The 20,392-nt window shown below is 37.2% G+C and overlaps 1 protein-coding gene across 1 annotated transcript in view; it reads left to right on the forward strand.

The window, feature by feature from the left end:
• LOC133332996 (putative polypeptide N-acetylgalactosaminyltransferase 9) overlaps positions 1–20,392 on the forward strand; it is a 55,663-nt gene that overhangs the window by 25,911 nt on the left and 9,360 nt on the right. The window contains exons 2-5 of the mRNA XM_061541339.1: positions 1,558–1,753; positions 4,295–4,464; positions 5,061–5,225; positions 14,888–15,081. Coding sequence (XP_061397323.1) covers positions 1,558–1,753; positions 4,295–4,464; positions 5,061–5,225; positions 14,888–15,081 — 725 coding nt within the window. The remainder of the gene's footprint in view (positions 1–1,557; positions 1,754–4,294; positions 4,465–5,060; positions 5,226–14,887; positions 15,082–20,392) is intronic.

Here is a 20,392-nt window from a genome sequence, read left to right on the forward strand (position 1 = left end):
CTATAAAGACCATATGGGCTGTATAGAGACCCCTGGGTCTCTATAATGACCATATGGGCTGTATAGAGACCACTGGGTCTCTATAATGACCATATGGGCTGTATAGAGACCACTGGGTCTCTATAATGACCATATGGGCTGAGAGACCACTGGGTCTCTATAATGACCATATGGGCTGTATAGAGACCACTGGGTCTCTATAATGACCATATGGGCTGTAGAGACCACTGGGTCTCTATAATGACCATATGGGCTGTATAGAGACCACTGGGTCTCTATGGGCTGTATAGAGACCACTGGGTCTCTATAATGACCATATGGGCTGTATAGAGACCACTGGGTCTCTATAATGACCATATGGGCTGTATAGAGACCACTGGGTCTCTATAATGACCATATGGGCTGTATAGAGACCACTGGGTCTCTATAATGACCATATGGGCTGTATAGAGACCACTGGGTCTCTATAATGACCATATGGGCTGTATAGAGACCACTGGGTCTCTATAATGCACTAGGTCTCTATAATGACCATATGGGCTGTATAGAGACCACTAGGTCTCTATATTGACCATATGGGCTGTATAGAGACCACTAGGTCTCTATATTGACCATATGGGCTGTATAGAGACCACTAGGTCTCTATAGTGACAGTATGGGCTGTATAGAGATCACTAGGTCTCTATAGTGACAGTATGGGCTGTATAGAGATCACTAGGTCTCTATAGTGACCATATGGGCTGTATAGAGACCACTAGGTCTCTATAATGACCATATGGGCTGTATAGAGACCACTAGGTCTCTATAATGACCATATAGGCTGTATAGAGACCACTAGGTCTCTATATTGACCATATGGGCTGTATAGAGACCACTAGGTCTCTATAAAGACCAATTGGTCGGAGTATAGACCACAGGTCTCTATAAAGACCAAGTGGTCGGTGTAGAGATCACACGTCTCTATAAAGATCAAGTGGTCGGTGTAGAGATCACAGGTCTCTATAAAGACCAATTGGTCGGTGTAGATACCACCGGTCTCTATAAAGACCAATTGGTCGGAGTAGAGACCACCGGTCTCTATAACGATCAATTTACAAGAAACCATCGACAAAATGGGCAAAATAGTGTATGAAAAAATATCCAGGGGGAATCAAGGTTAACAGAGGCATGTTAAGAATAAAAACGCCAATACGCGAAAATGTGTTAAAATTATAAAAAAGGTCAAAATATGTATTTTCATTTTATAAGCTTAAGATATAGCATTAAAAACGTTTAATATTGTTCTCTCTGTTGTTATGATATCGTAACAACAGAGGAAAAGCCATCTGTTGGAAATTGCTTACGTATCAATTGTCCTATCTTTATACTTTTATGTCTTTGCAATTTGTCGGTGTAGAGACCACAAGTCTCTAGAAATACCAAACAAGTAGCCCCTTTAAAGTATTTCAAAAATTTTTTTATATTTTATTATGAAAATCCAATTTTCTTAAAGCAAATAATTTTATATATTTTGTTTTTCTCCTACAAATTCTTTAATTCATTTTTCTCTACTTCCAGGCAAAAATGTACTCGCCCCACCATCGCCACCCAAAGATTCACCCGGCGAGATGGGTAAGCCAGTAACACTGCCCGCCAATATGACAGAAGAAATGAAAAAGGCGGTCGACGATGGCTGGCAAAAGAATGCCTTTAATCAATATGTATCGGATATGATTTCAGTGCACAGGACACTGCCAGATCCCCGGGATGCATGGTAAGTAAATGGAAACCAATTTCACAAACTTCAAATAACACGTTCCGCAAGGCAACATGATCAGAGTGCGGAATGTGTGTAAAAAATGATAAAAAAAAACAACTGACAACAACAAAAAGTTATTAATGAAAGTGTGCGAAAATAGGAGTCAAAAGTCATTTATTTAAATAGCTAGTCCCTATAATCGTACCACAGCATAGTTAGCAAGGAGCACCGGTAAGTCAGACCAGCTACATAAAAAAACGGCTCTACTGCGTTGCGTATTTTTTGACATATGTTCGTGTAACACTTTTAAAGTGTTCATTTTGATGGGAACGCATAAAGTCAGCCTTAAATTGCTTAAATATAATCGTTTGTACGACAGCATTGAAAACAATCTTGTTGTTGTAGTTTTTTTGGCATTCGGATGGTTGGTAGGTGCTACATCGAACGCTTTAATGGACGCAAAAACAAAAAATAGGATGACGACTAGTCAATTTCATTGGGACTACAACATGGCTGTGTCTGATAATGAACATAGCAAAACTTTTTGATTGAACAACACTTAAGGAAAATGAGCAAAATTTCGAAGGAGAGAAAAAGTTTTGGTTCGTTTTATGGTCCTGCAAATTGTCTAATGTCGAAATGTACGAGCGGAATATTTAATGACATTAATAAAAAGTTTTTCTTTTGTGGGAAATTAAGTTAATTTTGGGGAGATGGGTGGGAGAGGAGAATAAATATAATTTTTTTGTCATATCTTCGTGCTAGAAGACAACGCAAAAAAAACATATTTAAGTTCGGCAGGGACCAACTGCCTCCAACATGAGCTGAACATTCAAAATACCTGTAATCGATTAATTGTTTTGCGAAAAAAATAAAGTTACTTGTTATATAAACTGATGGGTGAGAGAGCCTTTATAGACAACCTGAAACCCCAGAAGCAAATATTTGGAAGAACTGAATACACAAAAGGGTATTTATAAAATATTAAGGTTCAATAAATTATTTATAGATGCGCTGAAGATCAAGAGATTCTGAACGATCAGGATGCCTGAATACCAAGGGAGTCTTAAATTATTTCCTAATTCTTTAATGAATTCTCTGAAGATCTACGTAGTCTTGAAATATAATCTGCAGGCAATAACTGTAAGTGTATGAAGCATTTATAGACTAATTGAGGATCCACGTAGCTTCTATACGCAACCTGAAGGTTGGTAATACATATAGACGTGTGGAGGTTTGGTGGAAAAAAGGAACTAACTGAACATAACGGAAGGCATTATAGAAAAGCTGAAGTTTCGGGAATTATTTAAAGTCACGGCTAAGAACCAATGATTATTTGTAGCTAAAGGTACAGAGCATAAGACCCAAGAGGGCTGAAAGATTACCAAGTATTTAAAGATAAGCCAAAGAAAAGCCATATATTCATTATAAACCAGGGAATTGTTGAAGAGGAGCTAACATTGGAAATTCTGTAAACGAGATGAAGGATAGGCCGCAAGGAAGTATATGAGGTGTTATAGGCGACCTGCAATTTTCAATTGTCTTCATAGGTACTGAAGTTCTGAAATTAAATTTTTGGGAGTCTTTGTAGATAAACTATAGATGTGTAGAGAGGTCTGTTAAATAACTAAGGGAGCTGAAAAGGCAGGGACTATTGACGTATTTCATATAGAGGCAGGGCGTTTCTAGGGGCTACATATTTCATATAGAGGCAGGGCTGCTCTAGGGGCTACCTAGTATTTTGACAAACTAGAGACAGAGAATCTAAATGTTCAGCTGTTTTATTTATAGATTTCATTTGGGTTCTGTCTTATATCTATAGAAAAGCTACGGAACACTCCTAAAAGATCTGCCACCTATCAACCATAGAAGGAGGTATAAACAGAAATCTTTTGAATTACAGAAGCCTCATATATGCTATTTAGTCGATATAATTTCATTGTACAGATGTGCTGAAATACGTTAACCTTTTGTAGAAATCCCTTTAGACCTTCAATAAAAATACTAACGAACCTTTTCACAAAAGGTTATGTCGCCTCTTATTTCTGATCATTCATTAAAATACCCTTTCATGAAAAGACCCTGACCTATTTTTATACCCTTTACCATTTTGTGTCTCTGTGCATATGTTTGTATCAGGCAAAATGAATCGAGATAGACCCATGGTTCCTTTTGAGAATATGCATAGAAACACATTCTGAGTCAATATATGCATGTCCGTCCGTCTGTCTGTCCACGTTAAATTGTAAACAAATTGGATTATAAATGCTTCGTGTACATTTATAATCCAATTTGGATGAAATTTGGTACAGCTCACTTATTTGGCCCAAGGACAAAATTGGAGGAAATCGGTTCAGATTTAGATATAGGTCTCATATATATTTTAACTTGCTAAACTGTCCTCCCTGTAATATTTTCGTCTTTATAGGTTTTGCCGCTTCTCGAAATATTGTTTTCGCCTTCATGTTATTTGTTGCCGCTGTTGTTGTTGTCGTATTTTATAATAATTTACTATACTAATTTGTTTTTTTCTCGTTTCTTTTATCCATTTTACAGGTGTAAAGAGCCGGGACGTTATCAAAAAGATCTACCAGCCACTGATGTAATTATTTGTTTCCACAATGAGGCGTGGTCCGTGCTATTACGTACCGTACATTCCGTTTTTGATCGTTCACCCGAACATTTGATAGGCAATGTTATACTCGTTGATGACTACTCGGATATGCGTAAGTATGATGGGATGAAGGGGTGGGAGAAGGTTTAGGGGGCAACGATAAGCTTACAACGCAGAGCAAAAGGAAGATATGGTTGCACAACTGGAAAATGTAGTAAACATGAGGATGATGATGAAGATGATGTGGGCAGTGGGCCAGTTAGGTAGGCTGGCTGGTTGGCTTGCTGACTGGTTGGTTGCCTGGCTGGCTGACTGGTGTTTTGTATGCACCGCAGCCAACTAAAATATAACCACGTTGTGTTATTATGCCCTGGTATTGTCTGGGAACGTGATTGATTGTTGCACGTGTCTGGCATGGCAAAGCATTATTTTTATGACCATATCGCAATCACCCACACACACATATATATTCAATTATTTGTGTGTGTGAGTGTGCGTGTGTGATTGAGGATTATTTGTATTATTTCTAAATGTCTAACATTTCAGTTGCACCTGTGTCCTCTTGCCCATTTGCAATTTGATATGGCCCCCTATTTTCTAAAGAAGGGGGTATACCCCCTCCTCTTCTATGCTCCTTTAACTTCGTTTTTAATAAATTGTTGTTGTTTTATTGTTTTGTTTCTATTTTTTCTTGTTTTTTTTTTCCAGCCCATACGAAAAAACAATTGGAAGACTATTTTGCCGCATATCCAAAGGTTAAAATTCTACGTGCACCAAAGCGTGAAGGTTTAATACGCGCCAGACTACTCGGTGCACGTCATGCCACTTCACCGGTCCTAACATATTTGGATTCACATTGTGAATGCACTGAAGGTAAGTTGGAATAAAAAAAAATGTTAAGCATTAGACCGAAGGGGTATTTGCAAGCCTATTCAAAGGTATGAAACTCCATATTGGCCGGTTGCATGGCTTACAGGCTGACTAACTTGACCCCTCCGTTAAAAGAGAAACAAACAAAACCGAACAACCAACCGAACCAACCAACCATCCAACTAACATTTGCATTTTTCTGCTGCAAGCTCTCTAACTAACCCCCGGTTGCAGTTTGCAATTTTTTGCACATCATTTGCATATCTATACATCCCCCAAGTTCGTCTAACCGACCATCTATGGGTCCATTCAGCTGACTGCCTAACCATTTGCCTATCCGTCTGTCCATCCCTCCTTGTGTGTCTGTTCGCCTGTGTAATTGTTATGGTTAAACGAATGAACATTTAACTAAATGAGGTTAAATGTTACCTACATCTCGATGAAGCATCGTCTGTTTTTGTTTACCTCTATTGCTTCGAACGGAACGAAACGAAACGGAACTGATGATGCAACTGCATTCAAATGCTGGCCAGTTAGTTGGACCTCCTCATTTTAAAAATCTAATCAATTGGAAAAGGAAAAAAAATCAATTATTTAAATTCTATTTGATTGGGGTTACCTTAAATTGAAGAGAAAATATCTGGGTGAAGGGTTGAAAGGGGTTGGCCTAAAAAGGGGCTCATTAAAATGGGACAATTGAAAAAAAAAACAAATCGATTAAAGAAATGAAAAAATTTAACAATTGGGCGGACTGAACTTTTTGCCCTCCTTTGAGGGTAAACTTATAAAATACCTAAAATCGGCCAGGACCTTTAAATGAGAATTACACCACTGTAAAGTGTCAGTTAGTATATTGTATATGCTCTGAAAAAAAATATACCAACAGACGGAATAACAGTTGGGGAATACTGAGCTACTACACCTTCAAAATATCGAAAATAAAACAGAACCTTTTGAATAGTTAAAAACTTAAACCTATACTGAACATTTTCTTCATCAGGAATCCTGCCACTTCGGCGGGAAAATGCAACTAAAACCTTCAAGATATTGGAAGTAGGGCAGTACCTTTATTTGGAAAGTAATATCATAACATAGACCTATAACGAAAATTGTCTGCAAAGATATTTTTCACCCTACAGGTATCCAGAATACCAAATATCATTCACTTCGTGTGGAAAGTGCTGCTAAATCCTTCAAAATACTGAGCGGGCCTTTGTATGGCTATTAAAAAATATGGATCAATATTAAAATTTTTTGGAATTAAGTTTATTATTCATTAGGAACCCTAAATGTCAAAGTAATGCGACTAAACCCGTAAAAATACCGAAAAACGGCAGGACCTTGATAAATCCACTATGACAACCGAGACTGGTTTAAAACAACAAAAATGTTGCGGAACCTTTATATGGGGGCCTTGTGAACAGCACATTGTGAACACATTAAATGCAGCTTTTTGCACATTTCAAAATCACCAAATATCAAATAACATCCCCCTCTTGGGAGAAATCCGACTAAAACCTTCATAATATCTAAAATTGGGCGGAACCTTTACAAGGGATACTTTTTCAAAACATGGACCTTTGTCAAAAAAAAAAAAATCATTTTCACTGCCCAAGAACCTAGAAAGTCAAATTACAGCCACTTCGGAGGAAAAATGGGCCTAAACCATTCAAAGGGTTTATATGGGGGCTATGTGAAAACATGGACCTAAGTCGAATATTTTTGGCAAAGATGGTTTTTTACCTCTAAGACCTCGGAATACCAATTTACAGGAACTTCGTTGAGAAAATACCTAAGACCCTCCAAAATACTGAAAATTTGCCAGAAATGGGCGCTTTGGCTAAACATGGTTCTATATGGAAAATTTATCGCACAGAAAATTTCCAAAATCGGGTGACCTCGTCAGGAAAGCTTTGTCCAAAGGTGAAACTCTTTGGAAAATATTGTCTACAGATGTATTTCAGCCTCTAATAATTCAAAATGCGTCGAAAATCAATGAAAGATTGGTCAGAGATTTTCCATTTATATTAGTCCGCTTGGAGGTCCATTGTTTGGAGGTATAAAGTCTAATGAAGGAGGTGTCTCGGTGTCTCATTTGTGTCTATATCTAAATCTGAACCGATTTCCAGGAAACTTAGCACACATCATTCTAGACTTAACTCAGTACGTCATGCCAAATTACGTGCAAATCGAAAGATATTTAGGGACTTTGGCGCACCATTTATATTAAATCAGAGGAAAATATATATGGGAGCTATATCTAAATCTGAACCGATTTTCAAGAAACTTATATGGGAGCTATAGACATCACGATTTTCTAGAAACTCACATACATCATTCTGGGTACATCATGCCAAATTTCGTGCAAATAGAAAGATATATAGGGACTTTGGTGCACCATGTAGATGAAATCGGACGGAAATATATATGGGAGCTATATCTAAATCTGAACCGATTTTCACGAAACTAGGCACACATCGTTCTGGCTCAATTCAGTACGTCATGCCAAATTTCGTGCAAATCGAAAGATATATAGGGACTTTGGTACACCATTTACATGAAATCGGACGAAAATATATTTAGTGGCTTTATATAAATCTGAACCGATTTTTTCCAATTTCACAGGGTCGTCCTTGAATCAAACAAATAGCTGTGCAAATTTTAGTGTAAATCGGATTATAGATATGTAACGACTTTGTGCACCATTTACATAAAAACGGACAAAGCTATACATGAAAGGAGCTATATCTCAAAAGGAACTATGGGTCTATCTATCGTTTCCTTTTGCCTATTACAAACATATGCACAAAGACATAATAACCTGTACCACAGTGTGTTGAAGGGTGTAAAACGATAGGTTGAAGATATTTCAGCTAAAAAAAGATCGATGGGAGTTCAACTATGTCTGGGGTTATGGAGGTCATATACATATGTCTGCGGTTTGCGTCTCTATGGGGGTTTGTAATTAGGTGTATTATTTGGAAAAACCCTGTACTTTCGTAGCTGCCACTTTTGAAGATTTTCTCTTTGGACATATGAAAAGTAGAAACTACACCAGAAAGTAAAAAAATTAAAGAGTCTAGGTTCTCAACACTTATAGAGTTCAGAAAACACAAGAAATCAAATATACTGGTGGGTAAATGCAATCTACGAGCCGATTGGAGGTCTTCGATATACAGCAGATCGATTGAAGGTCGTATATCAATGATAGACAGGTTGAGTGTATTTTGTTGAATGAAAGATTGTTCTAAGATTTTCCATTTGTATTAGACCGATTGGAGGTCCATATAATACTAAACCGTATGTTATAGATGGAAAACTATTTGGGGGTATAAAAGCTAATGAAGGAGGTGTATCGAGGTCATTTGTGTCTTCGTTTTAATATTCTACAGCGAATATGGATTATTCGATATTCAAACTGCTGAAGTGTAACTTCTAAACTTCTCCGGATTTTTTATAAGAACGCCACATGGTCCTTTATTTGAAGACTTCTTGATTTTCTAGAAGAGTACCCTATGATCTCTTATAGGGCTACTTCCTGGTCTATCATAAGGAGAATACCATGAGGTCCTCCAAAGATAACCGTTCCAACTTCTCTTAGACGATATTTTGGCATCTGTAATATCAGCTCTTAGATTCCTATAAAAATATTTCCTCATATTCTGAAAGGTGACCTCTCGGTCTTTTGTAAATAGAACTCTTGGTTGTCTGTGAGCTATCGCATTAGATGATAATTTGTTTCTTTGTGCCGAGATCTGTGGTATTTTCCAAGAAAACCTTTGGTTCTTATATTTTTTTCTATAAGGAGATTTGTTGGTTTTCTTCTATAGGAATAGTTATCGCTGTTCAGTAAAAAATCTTTGAAGAAGCTATCCCTCTAAGTGAGGGTCATCTACGACAAAAAAAAAAATACCAAAAAAATCTCTTCTGCTTAAACATGAAGAAGATTTTAAGCTCTTCTATGAAAAAGAAGCCCTTCAGCTTTTCTAGGAAGAAGAAGATATTATATGAAAATTAACACCTTCCATAAAAAAGAAGACCTCCAGAACTTTTATGAAAAATCAGACCTTTAGCCCTTCTATAAAAAAGCAGTCCTTCAGCTCTTCTATGAAGAAGACCTTCAGAAAACCTTGACGAAGAAGACCTTCATATCTTCCAAGAATAAACCATAAAGCTCTTCTGTGAAGAAGACATAAAGCTCTTTCATAAACTAAATTTAAAACTCTTTGGTGAAAATAAGAGCTTATGAGGCTCTAAGAAGAGATTTTTATTATTTTTTGGGAAGACCTTCTGATTCTTCTACGAAAATATAAGCGGGCTATTCTATTAATAAGAAGACGCTAAGCCCTTTCATAAAGAAGAAGTCCCTCTTCTATGGAGAAGAATGTCTTCTGTGGCAGATAACCTTCTACGAACAAGACGAAGATCCTTCAGAAGACCTTCTGCCTCTTTTATGAGAAGTCCTTTCGACTCTTCGATGTCGAATTGTGAAGTCTTTTTGATTATTCTTTGTTAATATCTTCGGACCCCTCTATTAAAAAACCTTCGGAGTAATCTATGGAAAGACCTTCTAACTCCTATAAGGGAATACCGTATGACTTTTGTTCTGCCACTTCCTTGAATAGACTTTCAATATGATTCAAGAATATTCTTCAATGCGAAGTTCTTCTTCACTGGCTATTTTTTGGCTTTACAAATTCAAAGGACGTTTAAATTTAATATGAATTCCTTACGACACATCTATGAGAAGACTTTCTGATTCGTCTTTGGGAAGAAAAACTACTTCGAAAGTTCATACATAGAAAAGTCCTTCGGACGCCTCTATGAAAACGCCTTCGAATTCCTTTATTAAAATACTGAGTCTTCTTAGATAACACCTTCTACTATTTCCTTGAGAAGACTTTCAGATTCTTCTACCAAAATGTCCTTCAATTATATGCTATTCATATTTTCTATGCGAACTCCCCCCAAAAGAAGCTTAAATTTAATATGAATAAATATTGATAACCCAAAATCCATTTATTGTCCTTTGTCTTCTGTATTTTGATATACGCTTTCATATAGATCTCATCCTGTCACATGAAGACAAAAATGGAATTCATTGTTTTTGCTCCTAGCAATCCATCTGTCATAAGACTTACAACCATTGACATAATAGGAGAAGACATAGAAATTGTAAATTGAAAGATTTTCAACACACACACACACACACTCAGACAAATATCCATTTATATCAAAAATTTAAATATTACAAAAACCCAAAAGCCTTAAATAAATCCACAAAAAAAAACTAAAATACCCATTATGTACAAATCCACAAAAATTCATTTATCCATGTTAAATGTCCAGCTAAGAGGAAGAAGACGAAGATTTACATGTTCGAATCTCTTTGAAGGAAATTAAAAGCTTGCAGAACAACAGCAACAAATCGTATAATAATCTTTTCGATTTGACACAAATGAAATGGATTTCTGTCTTTGGCCTATGAAAAATGAATGATATTCGAAAATCTGCAAAATGAATTTTTCTCCTACACACAAACATGCATATATTTATGTATGTATGCATGTCAATTAGGGATTTAATTGAATAAAACTAAATGTAGGTTAGGTTTGCTTCAAGTTTTTAAGAACAAATTGAATTGCAAAATAATAGAGCAATCAAATAAAACTTTGAAATGTATGTATATTTAAAAACAATTAAAAAAAATCTATTATAAAAATTAAATCATAAAGCTAGAAGAGGAGAGTAAAAAATCACTATGAAAGCAGAATACCAGAAGAAGGGCTTTATAAAGAAGAGTATATCCTTTAAAGATTCGGAAGTTCAAAATAAGGTCCAATAAATTAACTATTAAGAGTCAGATGTTATTTTCAAACAAGAGTCATAAGCTATTCTCATAGGAGAGTTAGAATGATCCACAAGGAAGTGACAGAAGTTGTCCTCATGGAAGGGTCAGAAGATCTTCTCAAGCAAGTGGTAGAACGTCTTCTGAAAAAATAGTGAGCAGAACATCTCATAGAAAAGTCTGAAGGTTTTCTTTTCAAGAGGTATTCTTATTTAATTGTTTGCGAGAATATTTCCAGGACTATCAGAACCATAATCGTGGATTTTGTGAAGAATATTTCCCCAGGACTATAAGAACCAAAAGCGTGAATTTTGTAAATAGTATTTCCACAGGACAATAAGAGTCAATTGTGTTTCCGTGGATTTTTTCCGTTCCTCTGCAGAAGATTTACTGCCTTCAGCTCGTCTATAGAAGAATTCCTGCATTCCGTTTGTTTATAAAAGACCTTCATACTTTCTGCAAAAGAGCCGCTTCTTTCGAAGGAAGTGTCAAAAGGTATCCCCATAGAAGGTTCAGAAGGTCTTCCCAAGGAAGTGGTAGAACGTCTTCTGAAAGAAGAGTGAGCAGAACTTCTCATAGAAAAGTCTGAAGGTTTTCGTCTCAAATGTCAGAAGGTATTCTCATATAAGTCAGATAGTCTTCTCATAGAGGATTCAGAATGTGTTCTCATAGAAGACTGCGAAAGTTTAATCCAGGTAGTTTTGAAAGATATTTTCAAAGAAGATTCAGAAATTCTGCTCCTTGAAGAGACTGAAACACTTCTCATATTAAAGTGTCGGAAGTACTTATCAGAGAAGACTCGGGAGGAATTCACAAAGGAGAGTCGGAAGGTCTTCTCACAGAAGAGCATTATAGACTTCTGATAGAAAAATCGAAAGTAGAGAAGTCAGAATGAGGGACTTCTCAAAGAAGAGTCAGACGATCTTCTGAAGGAAGAATCAGTAGATGTTTTTATTGAAGAATCAAAAAGTCCTTTCATAGTCAGAAGGTATTCTTCAAGAAGAGTCCGAAGATATTCTCAAAGAAGAATCTGAAAGTCTTCAAATAGAACCAGTAAGGAAAGTAGTAAAGTCGGACGAGGCCCGACTATATGATACCCTTCACCACTTTGGGTATATTCAACAGATGAATCCTAAAAGACGTCGCATTTTTTAAGGAATGAAATTGGATCCATAAACATTTCATTCTGCAACCGATACTAAAGATATAGAAGCTATATCTAAATCTGAACCGATTTCAGGAAACTTAACACACATCATTCTAGACCTAATTCATTACGCTGTGCCAAATTTCGTGCAAATCGAAAGATATATAGGGACTTTGGTGCACCAGTTACATTAAATCGGACGAAAATATATATGGGAGCTATATTTAAATCTGAACCGATTTTCACGAAACTTTGCACACATCATTCTAGACCTAATTCATTACGCTGTGCCAAATTTGGTGCAAATCGAAATATATATAGGTACTTTGGTGCACCAGTTACATTAAATCGAATGAAAATATATATGGGAGCTATATCTAAATCTGAACCGATTTCCAGGAAACTTGGCAGACATAATTCTAGACCTTATTCATTACGCTGTGCCAAATTTCGTGCAAATCAAAAGATTTCCAAGGACTTTAGTGGACTATTTACCTAAAATCGGGCGAAGCTATATATGGGAGCTATATCTAAATCTGAACCGATTTTCACGAAACTTTGCACACATCATTCTAGACCTTATTCATTACGCTGTGCTAAATTTTGTGCAAATCGAAAGATACATTGGGACTATGGTTCGCCATTTTCCTTAAATCGGACGAAAATGTATATGGGAGCTATATCTAAATCTGAACCGATGTTTCCCAATTTCAATAGGGTTCTTCCTTGGGCCAAACAAATAAGCTGTGCCAAATTTCATCAAAATCGAATCATAAATGCGACCTGTACTTTGTTCACAAAAATACATGGACGGACGGACATACGTAAATCGACTCAGAAAGTGATTCTATGCATATTCTCAAAAGGAACCATGTGTCTATCTCGTTTCCTTTTGCCTGTTACAAACATATGCACAAAGACATAATACCCTGTACCACAGTGTGGTGAAGGGTATAAAAATCAGAAGGTATTGGTAAGGTAGAAGAGTCAGAAGGAATTCAAAAAGAAAAGTCAGATGATTTTCTTTTAGAGAACTCAGAATGTCTTCTCGCAGAAAAGGTAGCAGTTCTTCTTATAATAACGTAAGAAGGTCTTTTCATAGAAGTGTCAGAATCGTCTCTTGTAAAAGAATCAAGAGAAGAGCTATAAGGGCTTATCTGCCAAAAATTAGGTGTAAGTCCTCTCAGAAAAAGAAGAGCTAAAATATATTCCTTAAAAGAATCAAAAATCGTTTTCTTAAAAGATCCGGAGGTCGTCTTAATGGAATAGTCGAAGTGTCCCATAGAAGTGCTAAAGGTCTTCTTCGTCATAGAAGAGCTGAAGGTCTGCTTCTTCGTCATAGAAGAGCTGAAGGTCTTCTTCTTCTTCATAGAACAACTGAAGGCCGTCTTCTTCTTCATAGAACAGCTGAAGGTCTTCTTCTTCATAGAAGAGCTGAAGGTCTTTTTCTTTTTCATAAAAGAGCTGAAGGTCTTCTTCTTCTTCATAGAAGAGCTGAAGGTCTTCTTCTTATTCATAGAAGAGCTGAAGTTCTTCTTTTTCATAGAAGAGCTGAAGGTCTTCTTCTTCGTCGTAGAAGAGCTGAAGGTCTTCTTCTTCATAGAACAACTGAAGGCCGTCTTCTTCTTCATAGAACAGCTGAAGGTCTTCTTCTTCATAGAAGAGCTGAAGGCCTTCTTCTTCATAGAAGAGCTGAAGGTCTTCTTCTTTATAGAAGAGCTGAAGGTCTTCCTCTTCATAGAAGAGCTGAAGGTCTTCATTTTCATAGAAGAGCTGAAGGTCTTCTTCTTCACAGAGGAGCTGAAGGTCTTCTTCTTCACAGCAGAGCTGAAGGTCTTCTCCATAGAAGTGGATTTTTTCCTGTTTATCATAGATGAGCTGAAGGTCTTACTCTTCATAGAGGAAATAAAGGGTCTTCTTCTCTATAGAAGAATTGAAGGTATTATTCTCCATAGAAGAGCTGAATGCCTTCTACCTCGCAGAAGAGCAGAAGGTCTTCTTCGTTATAGAAGAAGGTATTCTTCCTAATAGGAGAAAATCCAAATATCTTTTTCACAGAAGACCAGACGAGTTTCCTCTTCTTCTACATAGATGAGCTGGAAGATTCCTTCTTCATAAAATAATTGAAGATCTGGATGAACAAAATGTCTTCTCATATGTATGTAGAAAAGTTAAAGACCCATCCGATAACTTAGAACCCCTAGAGCTGTTCTATTTATGGAAAATTACGCATTACCTTTCGATTCGTATATTATTTCCCATCCTATTATTTTTTCAAAAATCAAATCACATTTCATATTTAAATTGACCCGATTCGAAATTTAGAAACTTCTATTTTTCTGGGCCACACAACAGAACACAAAACAATTCCCACTTCGTTAAGATTCTAAACAATTACCCCGATGGACAATTCAAAACAAGAATTCTATTAAATTTCACTCTCATTTTGAAATGGCTAGAATTTTTTTAAATTAATTCTAGTCCACGCATAAAAAATGATTAGCAAGATTGATGGATGACTGGCTGGCTGGTTGGCCACATAGAATAAAATGAAATATATCCCCCTCTAGCACCCAACACCACAAAAATTCTATTTTTTTTTGTTTTATTTTGCTCATTTATTTTTATTCTTATTGTTGTTTTAATTCTTGTTTCGCACTTATTTTTTAGGCTGGCTGGAACCATTGCTGGATCGCATTGCTAGAAATTCAACAACGGTTGTGTGTCCCGTTATCGATGTCATCGACGATACAACTTTGGAATATCATTATCGTGATTCGGGTGGTGTTAATGTTGGCGGTTTCGATTGGAATTTGCAATTCAATTGGCATGCGGTGCCCGAACGGGAGAAGAAACGCCATAAGGTAAGAGCCACCAAAACAACAAATAATCACAATGTAATCAATTTTATGCGATGTGTACGATATTGAAAAAAATTCCGGCGAATTTAGAAATTCAATAATGTATTTAATTGAATTTATTACAAGAACAAAAATTGGGGTATATTACGCCCTAAAGAATTTTTTATTATTCTCCATGGGTTTTTTTTTAATTTTGGAAAAATGTTTTCTTGACCTACTGATCCCTCCCCTTTTCAAATTTAATTTTTTTTATAATCCAGTTATCTCCTTCCGAATAGATAAAACACCCCAAAAAAGGATTCAATTGCCATTTTTGTCAATTTATTTATTTGGGGTTTTATTACCGAATGTTAATAACCTCCACAAGGAATTTCTTGTTAGTTTCGATATAACCTAACCTTTGCCAAGACCCAATTTTTATGGCGTTTATCTGTTTTTTTTATTTCGTGGCATTTTCTTTTGGAATAAGTCAAGGCAAAGCAAAATGTTTGGGTGCTTAAGATTTAGTACCATAAAAATAAGGTTGTTGTATTTTGCCATCTATCTGTCTTTGTTAGCATTTATGTAACGCATATTTAGACAAATCGTTACACGAACACATCCATAAACACGTGTGTGCAAAATCCACACACACATATATGTGGGAGATTACAGTGGGAAGATAAAGGGACAGAAGGAGAAATCTTTGGAGCGACCTTGAAAAAAATATTTTTAAACCAGTAAAGAAAGTAGTAAAGTCGGACGGGGCCGACTATATAATACCCTTCATCCCTTTGGGTATATTCAACAGATAGATCCTAACAGGACCAGTAAAACGAAATTGGATCCATAAACACGTCATTCTGCAACCGATACTAAATTTTTCATTTGGTCAGATATAGAAGCTATATCGAAATCTAAACCGATGTTCAGGAAACTTAACACACATCATTCTAGATCTAATTCATTACGCTGCGCCAAATTTCGTGCAACCCGAAAGATATTAAGGGACTTTGGTACACCATTTACATTAAATCGGACGAAAAAATATATGGGAGCTATATCTAAATATGAACCGATTTTCAGGAAACTTAACGCACATTATTGAAGACCTAATTCATTACGCTGTGCCAAATTTCGTACAAATCTTAAGATATATTATGGGAGCTATATATAAATCTGAACCGATTTTCTCGAAACTAAACACACCTCATTCTAGACTTAATTCATTACGTTGTGCCAAAGTTCGTGCAAATCGAGAAATATATAGGAACTTTGGTGCACCATTTACATTAAATCGGACGAAATATATATGGGAGCTATATCTAAATCTGAAGCTATTTTTCCCAAATTCAATAGGGTTCGTCCTTGGGCCAAATACGTGACCTATGTCAAATTTCATCCAAATCGGATCATAAATGCGACCTGCACTTTGTTCACAAAAAGCTTATACATGATAGCCCTACATCTCACTTCAAGATCAAGCGGCACGGCGGCAAGTAGAACCTGCAACGCCTCTGTTGAAACAGTGCGACACACTGGCAATCACGCTAACATGACGACCCGTTGACACGAAAGGAGCTTCCTCTGCCCGACAGAAGAGGCAGTTCTGTACCATATAGGTGCACCAAAAGTTGCGCAGGCAACAAAAAGCCCACCATATATGATACGCACAGAACGCCTACTCAAGCCCCAATCAGTCCGCAAAACACTCCTGATGGTCCCAACGACCGTTGTCAGCTTCTCCTTCAACCGATCGAAGTGTGGAAGAAAATTCAAACGCTCTGACACCGTTATCCTGAGATATTTGACAGTACACGAATACCTAATGCCGCGTTCACCAGCTCGAATTCAGGGAGTACGACTGCGTGCCAACCTGCCTTTCAGCAGCATCAGCTCCGTCTTCTCTGTAGCCACCTCCACTCCAACTCGGTCACTCCAAGCCTGCACAATCTGCATAGCTTGCTCACCACGATTTTCCAGTTCAAGGCGACTATCCCTTCAATCATGATGAGCAAGTCATCCGCATATGCACAGATCTTGAAGGGATCAGCTAGATCCCGCAACAGAGGATCCATCATAAGATTCCATATACATGGACCACAAATGGAACCCTGTGGGCAACACCGCTGCACATCCCTCCAGACCGAAGCACTGGCTCCCACGACACAGCCTTCCTATCCCTATATTGCACATGCCGCCACGCGTCCTCAGTACCTCTACCCTCGGTAAAACCGAACTGATTCAAGGACGTACCTTCGCTGTAGCAATCCTTCAGCCGTGCCACTATAATCCTCTCCAGCACCTTTCCAAGCACTGGAAGAAGACTTATGCCCCGATACGAGCGAGGATCACTCCTAATCCGATCAGGCGACTTAAGCAAGACTACAACTCGGGCACACTTCCAAGTACGCGGGAAGTATCCATGACGAATGCATCTGGAGAAAACGGACTCGATATATTCCGGCATAACCTTCCAGATGGCTTTCACCATCCTTCCAGTCATACCATCCATACCCGGCGATTTTCTACTTCTAACCCAGCAGATACTGTCCACAACTTCTATACGATCCAAACCCGGAGGCTCCCTCATTTCTTCAACAACCTGAGGAAGTGATGGAGTCTCCGAATCCGGAAAGAATGTTCACAACAAAAGCCCTACGCTCTCCTCCCCACCCCGAGGTGGTTGTCGCAGAGCTGCTAGGCAACCCCTGTAGGTCAACCTGTCTCCTAGGCCCACCAAGCCGGCACACACGGTATACTATACCCCATGGATCATCTCCATTGTCCCGTACAAATCTCCTCCAATTGTCTTCTTTACTCCTAGACAGCTCGTCTTTGTACGTACTAAGAGCAGCAAGGAACTCGGATTTACGCTGCGATAAATCTTCCGCATTGGCACGCCTGGCTCTTTGGAAGCGTACGGACATGCGTAAATCGTTACAAACATATGTACCAAGACATAATACCGTGTACCTCAGTGTGGTGTAGGATATAAAAATCCACGCCTTAGGAGGGTTGCTGAAAAATATTTAAAAAAAATCCACGCCTTTGTAGGTTTACAAAAAATGTTTTTTCTTTTTGACCCACTGTGTTTTTCCTCACCATAATACCTCTTCTTATGGAGGTCGTGAGCTGTATTTAAGACACGAGTGGGATGATGCATGGATGCTCTTAGAGATCTATGCTTGAATGGATGAATGATTTAAATTTTCGTAACTTTGTTGTTGTTGTTAAATTATATTGGGATCTGTGGTGGATTTCTTTAAATGAAGGCCAAAGAAAATTAGAAAACCTAAATGCAGAAGAGGAAGAAGAAGAACTAGAAAAATGGATGTGACTACAAAATGTTTACAACAAACAAAACGTGACTGGTTTTCCTAAAAACGCTAGACAACAGTAACAACAAAATAATACCAAAAGCAAAGCCCATAAAACCAAAAAAACGCCAACACCAATCACACTAAACATTTCATGGCAAACAAAATAACCAACAACAACAATAAAAATTTTGGACTCATATTAAATCTCTCTCTTCGATAAATGGTAATGGTAAACGAAAACCAAATGTTGACCCTTACCTTGTTTTGCTGGTGGGAGGAATATGGGTAGCACGGGGTTTACATGGAGATTTTGTGGTAATTTTAATCTAAAGTCTTTCAAAGGATTTTGTGGTCTTAAAAGGAAATTGTTAGTGTATTTAGTCTCTTAGAAGCCACTCATAGGGTTTGGGAGAAAATTTTTTTTGTTCTAATCTTCTTTAAAATTCTCCATTACTGTTTTATCATGGATTTCCATTGGCTAACTGGTAGCCAGTTTTGTATTTTTTTAGTCTTAAATTTTCCATCAAATTGAATATGCAGTTAGCTACTCAAATCCACTCTCTTCCAAATTTTTGATTCAAAAAACAAAAAAAAAATCATGTTACTTTCACATGACTTGATGTGCTGCCCCATCTCCCCTTTATACCAAAAGATTATTGGATTTATTTTGTCTCCCCTCAATCTTTTTTACCATGCATATCCTATTGCTCCTATTTCTCAGACCACCCACTTCAACACAGCTACAGTCACTCACACATGCACACACTTACCTCTATACACATACACAACCACTCATGTCCTTTATTTGTCTTTTTTTTTTGCATATCCTTTTAATAGGATTTCTTATTGCCCAATCATATTAAGGACTTTCCATGTTGTTGTCGTTGCTATTGCTACTTTCGTTATTGCTGCTTTGAATGACAACAATACCAACAACACTAAAACTCTGATACGATTTGTAAAAAAAAGGACCTCAACATTTACTATTCCACAAATGTCCTTTGCTCACTTAATAATGGCTTGAGAACATTTGTAAGAGAATTAGAATAAATGACAGCTTATAAATGGGTAGGATAGCATTTTTAAATTGTTATTGCCATTTTGTTATTGTTGCTGCTCTTGTTTTGTTGAATTATACAGGAATCGGAATTGGAACAATACTGATGAAAATGGCTATAGTTTGAATGAAAACGATTGGGCGTATTTGTTGCAGAGTTATTTTAATTTATGGGAAAAGTTTAAGAACTTGTTTTGTTTCTGGAGGAAATGATAATTTCCTAAAATGAAATGATGCTTCGAAAATAGAGGACTTTAAAAAATGAACAGCAAAATTTTAACTGAATTGACGGTTTGACCGCGTTGTAAAATTCAAAACTTTAAAAAGTTCATGGCCTGTAGCCTGTAGTAGAGTTTCAGCAGAGGTAGCAGAAATTAGTAGGTGGTTTTAGGAGCATCCGATAAAAATCGTATCAATTTACATGGTGGTTCGTGACTATGAAAACAATACCGAATTCGATTTAATCGAATATCTCTAAGCCCTCTACCACAAATGTGGATATGAGGAAGCGATGTGGGTTCGTGTCGGTAGCACGGACACGAACCGGAGGTCAATTCGATACGATTTGAGTCATCTACCTTGACAAAAGTTTTCTTACCTACGGTATCATCACAAACATCGCCATCTACCAGAAATTTGAATCACTATGTAATTTAATATGATTTTAATTGAATGCTCCTACACCTCCTACTAATGCATACTGTAGTAGCCTGTAGTAGAGCATCAGTAAACATAGCAGAATTTAGTAGTAGGATTTGGGAGCATCAGATAAAAATCGTATCAAATTACATAACGTTTCGTGACTATGCAACCAATACGTACAGCACCATCTTGTGACATTTTGAACCGCAATTCAATTTGATACGATTTAATTGAGTATCTCTAAGCCCTCTAGCACAAATTTGCATATGAGCAAGCGATCTGGGTTCGTGTTGGTAGCATAGACTCGAACCGA

The sequence above is a fragment of the Musca vetustissima genome, unplaced genomic scaffold (assembly GCF_032173495.1).
Source record: "Musca vetustissima isolate MV318-11 ecotype Yass unplaced genomic scaffold, APGP_CSIRO_Mvet_v1 utg38044, whole genome shotgun sequence".
NCBI classification, from domain to species: domain Eukaryota; kingdom Metazoa; phylum Arthropoda; class Insecta; order Diptera; family Muscidae; genus Musca; species Musca vetustissima.